Source organism: Lytechinus pictus, chromosome 9 (genome assembly GCF_037042905.1).
Source record: "Lytechinus pictus isolate F3 Inbred chromosome 9, Lp3.0, whole genome shotgun sequence".
Classification (NCBI taxonomy): domain Eukaryota; kingdom Metazoa; phylum Echinodermata; class Echinoidea; order Temnopleuroida; family Toxopneustidae; genus Lytechinus; species Lytechinus pictus.
The window spans coordinates 10,893,637-10,909,854 of NC_087253.1; the positions used below are offsets into that span (position 1 = coordinate 10,893,637).

A 16,218-nucleotide genomic window follows, 5' to 3' on the forward strand; every position below is an offset into this window, starting at 1 on the left:
ATCTGAAAAGGCTATTTTTTCTTCTTTCTACTGTCAAAATTTGAAGTACTGTCAATATTTGAAGTTGTAAAGTTGAATAAAAAACAAGGTATAAGAGTTTCTATGGAACCTGCTAGAAATTTTCAACTGAGATTGCACAGTGTGCACATCTCGTGCTTGAGTGAGTCCTGAAATTTAAACCTTATTTTTTCCTTATTTTTTGAAGTTTAAGTTTAATTTTCTTCTGCATTCAGTCAAGTACTTATTTTGGTTACCATAAATCAATTTTGAATACAGTGTACTTACATTATTTTAAAGCTTAGGAGGTGATTTTTTCAAACTAAATAAACATCTCAAAATTCAATTTGGGTGACTTATTTTTGGTTTTGGGGTGGCCAGTCATATATAAACCAGAAAGCAAAAAATCATTTTAGTAAGGTCTCACTTACAGGGGGGGTGGACCTTCAAATTATATGGAATTATTTTGAAAATTAATTCATGCTCCTCAATATACAATTGGAAATTTAAATTACACGACATTAGTCACAACATTTCAGCAGCTCTTTTCCGCTTGACCACAAGCATATGAACCCCATTAAACCTATAAAAAAAAGAGTAAAAATCATAGATAACAAACCAAATTAATTGATGTGTTTGATACTTACTTTTGATTGGTTGATTCCTTAGTGCTATCCTTTGATGAAGGGTTGATGATATCAGCAGAATCGTCGCTAGACAGTTCTGATTGAGCTGTATTGAAATCTTCATCTGAGGAACTTTGAGTTCTGGGAAAAGAAAACACAATATCATCTTTCATTTTCTTTTTTTGCTTCCTCTTCCTTCATCTTCTACATTCTCCTCCTCCTCCTCTTCTTCTTCCTCTTCTTTTTCCTGTTCTGCTTCCTGTTCTCCTTCTTCTTCTCCTTCCTCTTCCTATCACAAACATGTCAGCCCCCTAGTCCTCAATACCTCCAACATAGCCCAGTCCTTTTACCGTCGAAGCAGGGCAGTTAGATCTTAAGGCCCTTATTCTTCAGTCCATTTTAACATGAGCTTATAAAATGAGCAGATGAATTGAGTCTGTTATGTTAAAAAAAACAATCTGGCTCTCAATAGTAAAGCCACAACTTTAGACTAGAGTTTACATTTAACTGGAGTTCAGAACCCAGTAACATAAAGCTTAGCGATTGATCACGGAGTTTTATTGATCATACACAATAGACCAGTTCATAAATACATCATGGACAATATTGGCCAAATGACCTTTCATTTCTTTCATTATGATAGGCAGATTTCAAAGCAAGATATTACGTAAGCTTGACTTACATAGCAGGATGAAGAAATTGAATTATACCAGGTGACTAGAATAGCACACCAATGAACACTCCATGAAGGTATTTGTTGCATTTCTACTTTGAATGCATATTATAGCATGCTGTACAGGTACAATGAACTTGGCAAACTGTGAAATACCAGTCGTTCGTGGATGCATTGTAGTATTTTTAGGGATGTAAATGAAAACACAATTCAAAAGAATATATGAATAATCAAGACACCAAAGTTGGTGCTTATCTCATTGAATTTTAAACCACCATGTCACTTTAGTACCAATGACCTTCCTCTTATCATGCGCAGAATCTTTTGATCATGCGCAGAATGGAACTATGAACTGGCTTATTGTCAATGCATCAATCATAGAAGTCAGCCCCAATATCAATCGTAAAGCTTTATGTAGTAGTAATTCATCACTTTATTAACATTCAAATCGTTCAAACAAAGGAATAAAATATATACAAACATAGAAGAAAGGAACGCCCAGGACATATCTGAGTAACAGAACAAGCAGGGCATACATAAATAACATAGATTATATTAACATAATAGCGTATACAATACATTACTATAATTACCCCAAATCAAAGTATTAAAACAAGCATGAAATTATTATAAAGAAGTACAGTATGTAGAAGAAAAACGGGAACTAAAGCGATTGATCACGGAGTTGATTTTTATGATTGATCATACACAATACTCAATACAATCAATCGTAGAAATCAGTGCCGTGATCAATCGTAAAGCTTTATGCAACAGGGCCCGGGATACAATGTTACTCACTTCTGATTAGAGTCATCTGAATCCTTGTCGGACAGGTCATTGTCGATTGGATCCTCGACGTCACTCTCATATCCTTCCTTCTTGGCCTCAACATTCTCTACAAGTAGACAAGAATAGAATACACATGTGACATTCAAATCTTCTATGTCGACTTCTACCAAATCAAATCGATTTCTGAGCTTCTGAAACGAGGCGTGCACTACAAGATTTGTTGCATTTAGTCCTGGTCCCAAGAAATTAGACCAAGGCAGATTTACCTGTATACTACAAATCTGAAATGACTGTTATACGTTGGTCACATTTGCTCTACGAAGGCCGTACGGCGAGTCGAAAACAGCCGTTTGAACATTTTTTGTACCAACTACATATAGGTGGTTTGAATCAAAATTGATAAAACGCCTGTTTTCGACTCGCCGTAGAGCAAATGTGACCAAGGTATTATTCTTATACAATTGTGTCAAAGTGCAAAAGAAATAAAAGGCTGGAATTTTCACAGGAACTTACCTATGAAGTCTAACTCTGCAAAATACTCATCCCCGTGCTCTTTTCCTTTCCGATTTGCCTCTTCCTCGTTCCATATCTGACCGGCGTACGTACAAACAAACATGCCTTTGGGTATGTCGTCTAAGCATCGTATACCCCATCCCCTAGAGGGGGAGGTGTGGTGAAAGGAAGAGCAAGAGAAAACAAAAAAATAATATTTCTTAAAAGGCAAATCATCTCCATGCATGCATCTTTCTCCCCATCCATTGATAAAGAAAGGAGGGGAGGTGTGATAAACCGAAGAGCAAGGAGCTTAAAAATAATAGCATGCCTTTTGGTATGTCGTCTAAGCATCGTATACCCCATCCCCTAGAGGGGGTAAGTGTGGTGAAAGAAAAAGCAAGAGAAGCAGGTAAAAGAGAGGCAACAGAAACATATTAAAAAAACATACCTTACAAGTTACATACTGAATTACATGCATATCCTTTGAAAATCTTTTAAAATTCAATTTGCTCAAACAATAGCAGATAATCACGATCTTCAAACTTGGGACCATTTTATGAAGGTCGTCAGCACTGACTTGTTTACTTTCTCTGAAAGTTACCGTAGTAACAGAAAGAGGTCAGTGCCTCTCGGCCAATAAAAACCAAGGATTTAATTGAAATTGTCGGCACTAACAATTTAGACAACTATTATGAAGCACCACCATGTGTTCTTAAATCATTCCGTTAATCTTTTTTTATGTTCTTGGAGCAGAAAAATTGCAATAATCATAATTTTATAGTTAACTACATTAACTAATAGTGAAGACTTGATAATCATTACTCATCTTGTCATCATCGGAGAAGAACTACAAGTTCTTTTGAAGCACTTCAAAATCTCATAATTTTTATTTTTAATCTGTTTTCAAAGCCCTATATTTAGCATTAAAAAATACCCCCTAAATGTGTATGAGACCATTCTTACCTGTCATAGGTCTTAAAGACTTGTAATCTCAGTGAAAGCCCGTTCTGTACGACCTTATTCTCACAGCGATTTGAACATTTGCAATTATCATTGCATTCAAATATCCTAATAAAGAGGAGAGATAAACAGTGCATGTATGTAAGTAAATTAATTTGAATCAGGGCTGTACTGGGTACATTATCTTATGTTTTGTCCTTTTCATTATATTTTTTAAATAAATACTTTACTTAGTAGTGAGAGATACATGTACATGTAGATAAGTTCTTGACTGAGTAGTAGATAATACCCTATTAAGTGGTAGATAAGTACTTGACTAGTCATTTATTTAGTGCTAGATAAGTATTTCACTGAGTGGTACATAAGTATTTGATTGAGTGGTAGATAAGTGATAAATACATGAAAGTATTTGACTAGAGGTAGATAAGGACTTGAGTGATAGATAAGGTAAGTATTTGACTAAGGGGTAGATAAGATCTTGACTGAGTGGTAGATAAATACTTGAATGAGTGGTATATATGTACTTCATTGAGCTGGAGATAAGTATATTATTGAGTGGCAGAAAAGCACTTGACTTGAGTATTAGATAAGTACTTGATTGAGTTGTAGATAAGTATTTGATTAAGTTGTACAAATGTAATTGAATAGGAGGCAGATAAGTACCTGATTGAGTAGTATAAAACTACTTAACTGAGTGGTAGATAGTACTCGAATGAGCGGAAGAAAATTAGTTGACAGAGTTGTGTTACATGAGAGATACATGTTTATAAGTAATTGCCTGAGTGGCAGAAAAGTATTTGAGTGGTAGATAAGTATTTGACTGAGATGTACATGTAGATAAGTTCTTGCTTGCACGGGAGAGTACTTTATTAAGTGGTAGAAAAGTACTTCACTTAGTAGTATATAAGTACCTTATTTAGTGTTATACATGTATACATGTACGTACTTGACTGAGTGGTAAAGTACTTGACTGAGTGGTAAAGTACTTGACTGATATGTACATAAGTTCCTGATTGCATGGTAGAGTAGTTTACTAAGTGGGAGATAAGTACTTCACTCAGTGATATATAAGTACATTATAGTGTTATATAAGTACTTGACTGAGTGGTAGATTGACTTACCCTGTCTGGACTTGATCTTTGAGTAGTCTGTTCTTGTATCCAACATCAGGCTTAGGTTTGCCATCCCGTGTCCACGCTGATGATGAAATTGTCAACTGCCTACAAGCACACTTACTAGCATCCTACCAAACAAAAGATACAAGACTTACAGTAGCCATCCCAAAACTAACAATAAGCTTGAAATGATATACATGGATAACTTGTCAAAATTAATCAACAATAACTTGGTTAATGTGTACAGTTTATGTGTATAGTTTATAATGACCATGTGGGAAGCAAATGGAATTCAGCTGAAATAATAAGTGGCGTACCCATTTGATTCACGCCAATCACAAATCCATTCACTTCTTTTCTACTCATAAATGACTGGAAAAGAATGGAAAAAGACAACAATTAATTAAATTAAAAGGTTTTAATCCATAATGTTGACCTTTAAAATTGAAAAGGTTAAAAAGTTCACCGACCTCACTTTGCAAACATCAGTACAATCGCAGCATATTTAAGAAGATTAGATTTCTTTTTACCTTTGACCCCTACAAAGGTATGAATGTCATTGCACTTACTGAACAATCATCGGTACAATCACAACAAACTAGAAATTTGGATCTCTGTTAACCTTTGACCCCTATAAAGTTGTGAATGTCATTCTACTTACTGAACAATCATTGATACAATCACAGCATATTATATGTGTTGACATTTGACCCCTACAAAGGTATAAATGTCATTGTACTTACAGAACAATCAATGGTACATTCACTGTGTTGACATTTGATCCGACCCCTATAAAGCTATTAAGGTCATTGCACTTACTGAACAATCATCGGTACATTCACAGCATACGAGGAAGTTTGGATCTGTGTTGACCTTAGACCCCCTCAAGACTGCCTGACGCTCCGTCATGTACTTCAGAGGAGGCGGCTCATCTGTATCGTATTCATTCACACACTGCATTGGAAGACAAAAAGAAGATATAGAGTTTAGTGATTGATTGTGGGGTAGACTTCTACGACTGATTGCATTGATTATTGTGTATCATCAAATGTAAAAAGCAGCCCTACAATCGATTGCTAACGATTACGTTACTGGCCCAACAGTTGACAAATAATCAAATGTACCAACATGTTCAGAATATCGTAAAGGAGTACATGTTTTAACCCTTTGTCATGGATAAACATTTTTTTTTAATCCAACATTGAAGGCCTGTAAGTATTAAGTGGCATTGTATTAACAGGAATAACAATATACAGGAGAATAATTGCCATGGCTACCTAATTCAATGTACATAAAAGAAAAATATAAACACAAATTCAAAGAATATAGGAGGCCAGGTGAGGTCAATGACCTTTCAAAATCTGGGCTCCACACACCATTATAAATCATACAAAGTAATATATATAGAGAGAAGAGGGGGTACATGTGCAATGATAAATCATAATAATACATATATTTAAGATTCCATTCCTTAGATTTTCGTGTGGGCAAGGATTAAGAAATAAGCAAACTGTTACGCAATGTGGAGTACTCACAGACACAGGTACTTTCTCAACACCATTGGATAGATCGGGAAGCTCCATGTAATAGAAACGACTATTCTGCCTGGTATTCCGCTGTTTGAAACTGATGTGGACGTGTGATGCAAAGGTGAATCGATCGATAGATAACACTTCTGATTTGGTTTCTCTTACTGTGGTAATAACAAGGAAAACAGAGCAAGTAATACACTGTCAATGCGTAGTCAATAACAATACAACTCATTTGTTAAGCAATTGATACAAGTCAGCACACTATATTTTGCATACCTCAACACCAGGGGCCCGTAATACAAAGTTTATCAATCATCGTAGAACATTTTTTTTACGATTGATTGCATTGGCCACATTGTACAATTAATCGCGAAAATCAAGCATACGATTAATCTCTACCCTTTTGTGTTACAGGACCCTGGTGGCTGATTCACAAAGCTGTTCATAAGTTACGAGCGATTTTCCTGGTGATCCTATCTTAGGAGCTAAATCAACACTAATGAATATTTGGTGCACAAATTTTACAAGAAAGGATCACATGGGACCCGTTGCAGAAAGAGTAGCAATCAATCGCAACTCTAATAATCAGGCGCAACTTGATTTTCAGCAGCGCGCAACAGCGCGCATTTGGGACTTGCGATTGATTATTTGGCTTGCCTTTAAACGCAACTCTTTCTGCAACGGGCCCCAGTTGTTCTTAAGTCACTTGTTACCTATGAAGAGTTTCTTATGAAACATCTAGCGGTTATAAATGTTAATGAGCCTATCATTACAAAAATTGTACATTTAATCTTAAGTAAATTAGAAGATGATGATGCATAGAATTTGTATAGCGCCATATATCTGTCAAAGACATTCAAAGGCGCATTTTTGGAGGAGCCAGCCAATCTGGGTCGCCTAGAAGAGCGCACACACAGAACAATGACCCACAGGTCTCTCCTCCCAATATAACTGGTTGGGGGAATGCAGGTTGACCACTACACCTGGGTTTCGCCCTACTCTTATTCGAATAGTGCAGTGGGTTCTTAACGTGCAAAGGTGGTGACTCTCCTCTACCCGGGGCCTCCAATTACCGTCCTATTCGAGGGACGGAGTGTTTTCCACTGTAACATAGCCTGCATCTATGAAACATGGGAGAGACGTTTACACACAATGCACTGGCTTCAGTCATCCGCCCGGGGGGGACTCGAACCCACGATCTTTGGTTCGACGGGCAGACACTTTACCGACTGAGCCAACTTCGCTCTCAAGAAGAAAAAATATATATCAAAAAGTCTAGCTATTGCCTATTTTGCTGGGGTGGACTTGACCTTTAAGGAAACATAATCATATTGGCTTGTCATTGATTGCAATGAGATCCTTTAACAGCCCCATAGTCTTACACAGATACAGGTTAATGCATATCTTAGGAGGGATGGGCAAAGAAAAAGCACTAGTTTCAATTCAAAGGAAACATTTCTCAAGTATAATGCATGAATACTTACGATATCTGGAAACATCATCAAAGGAACACTGACAAAGAAAAAGGTGAGAAAAATAATAGGGTAGTTTATTTTCATTTCATATCTCTCATTACATTTACCTTTGCATGTAACCCTAATAGACCAGGGGGGAGGATTTCATCCCCTCGACCGTTCACACAAGGGGGCCACAGAATTAATTCATGAATTCATTTTGCTTTCAAGTCTCACGCATCTTTTGAGACCAAATTCGCAATGTGAGAGAAAAAATTGAGTTATTTTATTTGTGCAGTTAATACACCATTCCATACCCTCTTCTATTAGCATATAATTATTCATCATGCTCAATAAAAAAAAAATGGAATCTATATTACATGTATATACATGTATGCATATAGGGGAGCTGCTCGCATATGACATCACAAATTAAAAGCTTTAAAAAAATTTAATATGATAAATTTGTATAACGCAGCCACTATATAGATATACTCTACTGCGCTTTGGTTACTCCTATTGCTTATACTGCTTACTAAAATGATGATCTACTTAAACGCTTCTCTACACAGATGTGTCTTCAATAATGTTTTATTAAAATTCCTTTCTTATTCCTTGATGGATTTTCATCAAACCTTTGCCAATATTTTTTCCTCAATTTTTCAACTTTGATTAAAACCAAGTTATTATCGGGGTGAACGTCCCCATTCATTCTTGCCCACTCACCAGACTCTTCCCGCAAGGCGCCCTGTAGACGACGTGTCTCTTGTAGCTGCTTCCGCCCTGCTTACATAGCTCTCTAACCCAGCCTAGATCCAGGGGTACGAGGAGAGGGTTCCTAGTCCGATCAACCACTTGTGGCGTTGACCCAAGGCAGAGGGGACTACAAACATGAGGGACTGAGAAACAGGAATATCAAACAGAATTTAGATCTTAGAAAGGTATTCTCATAATTATAACGACACCATCCCTGCTTACATAGCTCTCTAACCCTGCCTAGATCCAGGGGTACGAGGAGAGGGTTCCTAGTCCGATCAACCACTTGTGGCGTTGACCCAAGGCAGAGGGGACTACAAACATGAGGGACTGAGAAACAGGAATATCAAACAGAATTTAGATCTTAGAAAGGTATTCTCATAATTATAACGACACCATCCCTGCTTACATAGCTCTCTAACCCTGCCTAGATCCAGGGGTACGAGGAGAGGGTTCCGAGTCCGATCAACCACTTGTGGCGTTGACCCAAGGCAGAGGGGACTACAAACATGGGGGACTGAGAAACAGAAATATCAAACAAAATTTATCTACATGTATCTTCGGATGGTATTATCAAAATTAAACCTTGTAGCTGCACCCGCCCTGCTTATAGATCCAACGGTAGCAGATGAGGGTTCAGAGTCCCATCAGCAGCTTTTGGATTTGACCCAAGACAAAGCGGACTCCAAACATGGGGGACTGAGAAACAGAAAAAACGCAAAAACTTGTGTTCAGGAAGTGCTTTTTGCTTCAAGTATTAATGATTAGTGACGCGCTTTGAACTTGATAAGAAGAATGGTAGGTACATGTTCCTTCATAATGCACATTTAGTTCAGCACATGGTCCTGCCTTGTCCAGATGCAAAGCAGGATGCACAGAGACATAACCGTGGACCATCAATAAAAGAACCATACTGCCTTCGCCTGAAAGCCTGGGACAATATAATTCATATTTGATACATTCTCATATCATACAGGTATACTAACCATATCTAAGTCGCTCCTTCCTCACGAAACGATCTACTCGGGTCTCTGGTTCAAACAGTTTATCCTCTTCATACCGATCTGTATAACAAAAGCAAGAAAAATGATTTCAATGGAAATATATACATGAATTCCAGTATCTAAAATAGAGCAAAACTTACAACATTCTGTACAAAAGCATTTTGAACTTGTTACTACAAGTGGCATTTATCTTTAAATCTTTTAGAAACATCACCTTAATTACTTTTTACTCTTTTCAATGCAGCAAGAATGCAACTAAGGCCTGATAAAAAAAATCTGAAAATCATCAAAAATGACCCCTTTCCTCCATGAAAAAGGTGTTTTCCATCACCAAAAATAAGTTGAAACAAATCTGAATTAAGATTTTAGTCTGAAAAGTGGCATTCCTGGCAAAAAACAATAGTGGTGAAATCTGTTTTTACTTGGGAGCCATACCTTTGTTTATTTCCTTATGTCTGTTCTTCTTTTTCTTCTTCTTATTTTCACTCCTGCTGCTCTCGTATGAAGTGCTAACAGAGCTGACAACGATAAGGATTTCTTGATAAAGTAAAATTTATAGAAGTGATCTGAATCCGAATAAAAGTACTTCTATTAGCCAAGTAAAATGCTAAGTAATTTATTCAGTCAATCAATAATTTGAATATTGACCCATACCTTTCCTTCTTTCTCTATGCTTGTTCTTCTTCTTTTTCTTCTTTTTATGCTCATTCCTGCTGCTCTCGTATGAAGTGCTAAAAGAGCTGGCGGACGAGGAGGATTTTTTGGCAAACGAGGGAGTATTTACAGTCTGCTGTGCGCACTGTTGTAGTAGCTGTGAGAAGTGATACGATGATGATGACATCGAGGGTGATTGTTGATTGTTAAGACTGCCCAGCATTGCAGGCTTGGGTTGCGGTATCTGTTGTTCTGTTAAAAAAATTAAAAAGAATCATTTAAAAACAAAGTTTAAAGGTAAAAAAATGTAGTTGGAGCAAACAATTATTTAATGAGAAAGTCTTTTAACTCAAGGTTAATTGTCACCATTATCATATATCTAGATCTGGTACATTAATGTAATCTAGTTTGTGAAATCATGAAATCTTAGCTCAAATCCAGTAATGCTGATGATCACTAAAACGGAAAAGCATATCTGGGACAGTGTATTAACATTGCTTAGAAAAACAGTTTCTTCCAGAGCCATTTGGCATATGTCACAAGCAATTCTTTTTTATTTTTGCACTTAAGCCAAATTCTAAAATTTGTTTATTTAACATAGAAAATGTTAACAGGAAAAATTGATTAATGGTGTAATCCTGAAAGTTGTGTTTAAATAAAGAAAATCTAAATTTAAAAGGTAATGATAAATTACTCATTTTGGCCTTGTGATGGCAGTTTTATTGATCGAGTTGTGTAATAAAAACCTACAGTATGTACTTAATTACTTTAAATAGAACATGTAGGAAGGGCTATAATATATTCAGCTATTGCAGGTTCTTTTGTTGTAGTTTCCAGGTTCTAGTAACAGGTGGAATAATAGCATTCCAAGACCCGCCTGAGGTCTATTGATTGTACAGTGCACCTAATTGCTGTGCACCACGTACGTTCACCGCCTATAGGCTATGTATCAACTCAGTGGAGCCCGCCATTATAAAAGCCCTCTCGCGGTAGGTCGCCTAACAATCTTGTTAGCGACGCTTACGAGCATCTTCTTGCTCACTCTCCAAAATGTCTGCGATATTAAAATCCTAAAAACTAATGAAATCGTTTAAATTTAGTAAGACTATGAATGTTTATCATTTATATTGACTATCGGTGTATCAACCTATATCGAAATTATAAGCAAGTGTGTGTAAGAAGGCGATTTACCAGTCATTTTGATGAGTGATACAATATGCCAAAATTTATGAAAATATAGCGTAAATTTTATATAGCATTTCAAAAATCCTTATTTTCAATATCCCCATAATTTTTTGTTGTTTTAAAAAATATCTTATTACATTAACTAGAATTTTCCAGACCTGATAACGTTGGTAGCTTATTTTCTCCATCATTCATAAGAAAATTTCAGGCCTTCAAAATCGGGTTATTTTTTGTTATATTTCTAAAAGAAAATAGTTAGATTCGAACAACTATACCATTGTTCTCCCGAAGAAGGGTTATCATCACATAAATTTGTGTATATCATACATAACATTAAATATTACGAGTGTAGCAATCAATGTTGGATAACATTTTTCACGATGAGTTACGTAATGAACAGACAAATCAAGTTCATTCTTAGCACACGAGCCGCAGAATGCAAAATTTTAGCGTGTGCAGACGGGGCTGATCGCCCGGGCTGTCCGTTCAGATTATCCAGTCCGATACTGGAGTCAGGTGGTATATTTCACGTACCTTTTCCCCTCGCGATGACCACTGTGCAGTTTTAGTGTTTTATTTCGATACTCAGTCTATGAAATTCATACTTTACCGATGTCTAAAAATACTTGGAATATACCTGACACATAAATTATTTCATTTTCGGTGATTATTATTTCTTTCCTTAATTACAAAAAGTCAAACTGATGTCAAGAATGTGTAACATTGACTGTATAGTTAAAAATATAGGTTTGGGAAATATCGTGTTAAGTTTGTCCAATGTCATCAGCATCTCGGTATATGTTAAACAGAAAATATAAAACAACTATATGTTTTGTAAATTCCACGACCGCCTTTACCATTATGGAACATATGAAGCCAACCTGCATGACCGCCGGGGGGGGGGGGGACTCAAATTATTTGTTAAAATGAAAGTAGTATCAATATTTATAGACCTTCAATATGCCTATTACCAGGCTCTTGTGATTATAAATTATAATCATGGTGAGTTGGGGGAGTAAAAGGGTTGGATGAAATAGATTGCATGGGGAGGGGTCGAGGCCGAGAGAAAAAAAGAATTAAGGGGCCAAAAGGAGATTGCAGGCCGGTAGAATGACAGAGGGTCAAATATTAATAGGGCAAGCTTTATTTGAGAGCTTGACCATAACAGGAGGGAAGGAAAAATACAAGACAGTGGAAATTTAAATAGGGAGAGCTGATCTTTGAGATATATAATGGCACGAAAGCAAAAACAAAGAAAGAGAGAACAGGGAGATAAAGGAGGAGGAGAAGCCCTTGCAATTAAAATGTATCAAACACACTTGGCTGGGGCGGCAGTGAGCACGGTGAGATGATTACCCCCCCCCCCTCCCTCTACCACCTCGTCAGTCTCAGTAGCAGAGAAAGGGGACTAATGATTGACTTTTTGTGATTCATGCAGGTCGAAAGAAATGATAATTCTCACAAATGAAATCATTCATGTGTCAGGTATATTAGAGCATTTTTAGATATCGGTAAACTATTCATTTCACAGATTAAGTATCAACATTAAGCACTATAAAACTGGACAGTGGTCATCGTGGAATATACCACCCGAAACCAGCATGACCAGTATGGGACTAGATAATCCCGTCCGACACACTAGGGATCAGCCCCGTCTGCGCACGCTAAAATTTATCATTCTGCGGCTCGCGTGCCAAGAATGAACTTGATTTTTTCTCTTCATTACAAAACTCATCGTGAAAAAGATTATCTAACATGGATTACTACACTCCTAAAATGAATTGATATGTATCATTTACACAACAATACGAGATGATAACCCTCATTCGGGCGTACAGTTGGTATAGTAGTTCGAATCTAACAATTTTCTGTTAGAAATATAACAATAATTAACCTGATTTTGAAGGTCTGGCATTTCCTCATAAAGCCGAGAAACAGTAATCTATTAACGTTATCAGGTCGGGAAAATTCTGGTAAATGTAATAAGATATTTTTTTAAACAACAAAAAATTATGGGGATATTGAAAATAAGGATTTTGAAATGCTATATAAAATTTACGCTATATTTTCATAAATTTTGGCACTTTGCATCACTCATCAAAATGACTGATAATTCGTAATATAACAGGCAATTGCCATTAAATTCGGTATGAGTTTGTACACCGATAGTCAGTGTAAATGATAAACATTCATAGCCTTACTAAATTTGAATAATTCCATCAGTTTGTAGGATTTTAATATCGCAGACATTATGGAGATTGAGCCAAACGATGCTAACAGGCGTTGCTAACAGGGTTGCTAGGCCCGAAAATCCGATTAAGCTCCGCCCACTTTTTACACTGAGTTGGAGGGATTAACGTACGTGGCACAGAGAGTAGGATCACTTTCATTTTGTTACTCTTTGAGAGAGGTTGTGTTCTGAGGAGCAAGGAAGAAATGACCCTCAGTTTTAATTAATTTGGAGTTTTCCTACCCACAATGGTGGTGAGTCTATTTTGTATTTTATCAGTATATTTCAGCTTAAAAAAAGAGAATTATAAAAGGTTATTCTGGTCTGAATTTTTGATCCAGATTTTGTTGTAATAATTTTATCAATCAGAAGCTTGTTTTCTGTAACTTTAATAGGCATAATTTTACGTTGTAAGTTTTGAACAATTTCCGGCTTTAAATAACTATCACAAATATATTGTAGTGATGGAATGTTTGTATTTCAGTATTTTTCAGGAATTTATGTGAATTTATGTCAATTTTTCTAGGATTGATACATTTATGCTGATGAATACTATCTAGATATTCTGTCATTGCTTATTAAATAATAAGAAAGACATGTATTTATCAAATGATTTATAAAGTAATCATTGAAATGTTACAAATTAGGATTTGCGAATTTTAGATAAGGGGAATTTATTCAATTTTCAAGGGTCCTTTGGTCAGGGAGCTGTTACCCATGGACAGCCATTTTATTCTGGGGCTTCATCCTTAATAGAAGCCTTCAGTTTTCGTCAGCCCTGAACCAAGATGAGATATCCTGAGTATTCAACCCTGAGTTCAGCTTAAATTCTTCTCGACATCATGCGACAGGTCGAAAGCGCGTAGACTTCGGTGACGCCATTCTTCGACAGATTTCGTGGATCTCCGATAACCCTCGACACGCGTCATTCTACATGTACGTCATCGGTATTCAAGGTCATCGGATAACCGCTACTTCAGTCAACTTGTCACCATTTTTTCACCGACGTCTAATGGACTGCATCCATGATTAATCAGGGAAGTCCTTTAATCTAATAAACCCTTAATATTGTCCGGACAAATTATTATTTCTCCCATCCATTACCGATTTCTTATATTATTCCACAACTGAAATTCTTAATTGATAAAATCAAACTTCATTTTTTTTTGTCATCTTTTGAAAGTCAATATCATTTATATGTGAACTCATGTTACATTCATTGTTGAAATTTCCATGGAAATGAATCGTATTTGGAGCGAAATTATATAGTTGTAATAAACAACTTTAAACCGGAATGATTATTGTGCAGTGGAATTACTTATGTGTACTTTGACTACATCATAGCTCTCTTCACTTTAAAAAAGAATGCTTGGGGTATGTGAGGTTGTTTATGTGATTTGGGGTGATTGGTGACCAAATATTTAGGTAAGCAAAACCCAGGTTTGATCCTGACAGCATATATTTTTTTATTTATACATACAAACACTTTGGTGGTAATATCATTGGATTCTGTTCGAATTCATTTTGAGATCGTTACCACAATTGGTTTTTATCTTTAACATTACCAAGCTCTTATCTTAAAAAAATACTGACACTTGATGTGTGTGGTATCTAATATTCTTTATATGGCTTTAAAAAGAAAATATAACAGAATGAAAATAAAAATCTTGCAGACACTTTCAAGATATCCGTTACTGAAAAATCATTATTCAATTAATCTTGTTGGGAGATAAACATAACACGTGTAAGTATATGAAATGAAATTAAGATGGTTTTTAAAACCATGTTAAATGTCACCTCTTTTTGAAGCACTAAATAATGACTTCCAGAGACATTTTTTATCAGGGCTCTATTTTAACAACATCTCAAAAACACAGGTGACAAAAGGGATCTTCCGGCTCAGATTCTTAAAGCCAAGTCAATGCTAACCTACGCCTTCAATTCAATAACATGACAAAGTCTGGAATGCGAATAAACCTTTACATGATTGTACAAATTCTGCAGTATGTAGTATGAATATCACACATTACTAGTTTTCAAGAAACTACTATTTTAGGAAGATTGGAAAAAAATGAGTCACATGGCAAATATAACTATTTTATTATATGTTTTGCTCATCTCACAGGTTGATTTACATTGAAATGCATCATTTCCCATTATATTAGGACACCTGTTCACATCAGACGAATCACAAATGCATTATACAAATTTGACATTTTACAAGAGTATGATATGGAGCATTTCAACAATTAAAAGGGTTCCCAGCTTTCAAGAAAACAAAATTCCCTGATTTTTCCCTGACAAAGTTTAAAATTTCCCTGATAATTATTTAAACCCATTCCCAGTTTCGCATGTCTTCTAAGTTGTTGCAGTGAATTACATGTATTTTCAGCATAAGAACAATAATGTAAAACTAATCAGTATCACCATAACCAGTCATTCAATGGATGTTGTTTTGATATGCAATAAGATATAGCAGAGTCTGATTGACTACCGTGCTTTCGACTTTTGGGCTGATCAAAATTTGTCCCTCGTTTGAGGCATTTTCCCCTGATTTGAGGTATTTTTTTATCAGATTCCCTCAGTTTTCCCTGACTGGAAAAAAGTAAGATAATTTTTCCTGATTTCCCTGATGGGCTAGGAACCCTGATAAAAGCTCTTCACACTCTGTATTTGACATTTTACAAGAGTATGATATGGAGCATTTACAGAATTAAAGTTCTTTACACTACATGTATGTACTCTCTT

The 16,218-nt window shown here is 36.0% G+C and overlaps 1 protein-coding gene across 1 annotated transcript in view; it reads right to left on the reverse strand.

Annotated features, from left to right (window-relative positions):
- LOC129268299 (histone-lysine N-methyltransferase SETDB1-A-like) overlaps positions 1-16,218 on the reverse strand; it is a 43,568-nt gene that overhangs the window by 15,499 nt on the left and 11,851 nt on the right. The window contains exons 12-22 of the mRNA XM_064104654.1: positions 10,056-10,307; positions 9,384-9,461; positions 8,368-8,540; positions 7,672-7,699; positions 6,191-6,348; positions 5,475-5,609; positions 4,662-4,783; positions 3,544-3,648; positions 2,599-2,741; positions 2,095-2,191; positions 645-764 (exon numbers count right to left, since the gene is read on the reverse strand). Coding sequence (XP_063960724.1) covers positions 645-764; positions 2,095-2,191; positions 2,599-2,741; positions 3,544-3,648; positions 4,662-4,783; positions 5,475-5,609; positions 6,191-6,348; positions 7,672-7,699; positions 8,368-8,540; positions 9,384-9,461; positions 10,056-10,307 — 1,411 coding nt within the window. The remainder of the gene's footprint in view (positions 1-644; positions 765-2,094; positions 2,192-2,598; positions 2,742-3,543; positions 3,649-4,661; positions 4,784-5,474; positions 5,610-6,190; positions 6,349-7,671; positions 7,700-8,367; positions 8,541-9,383; positions 9,462-10,055; positions 10,308-16,218) is intronic.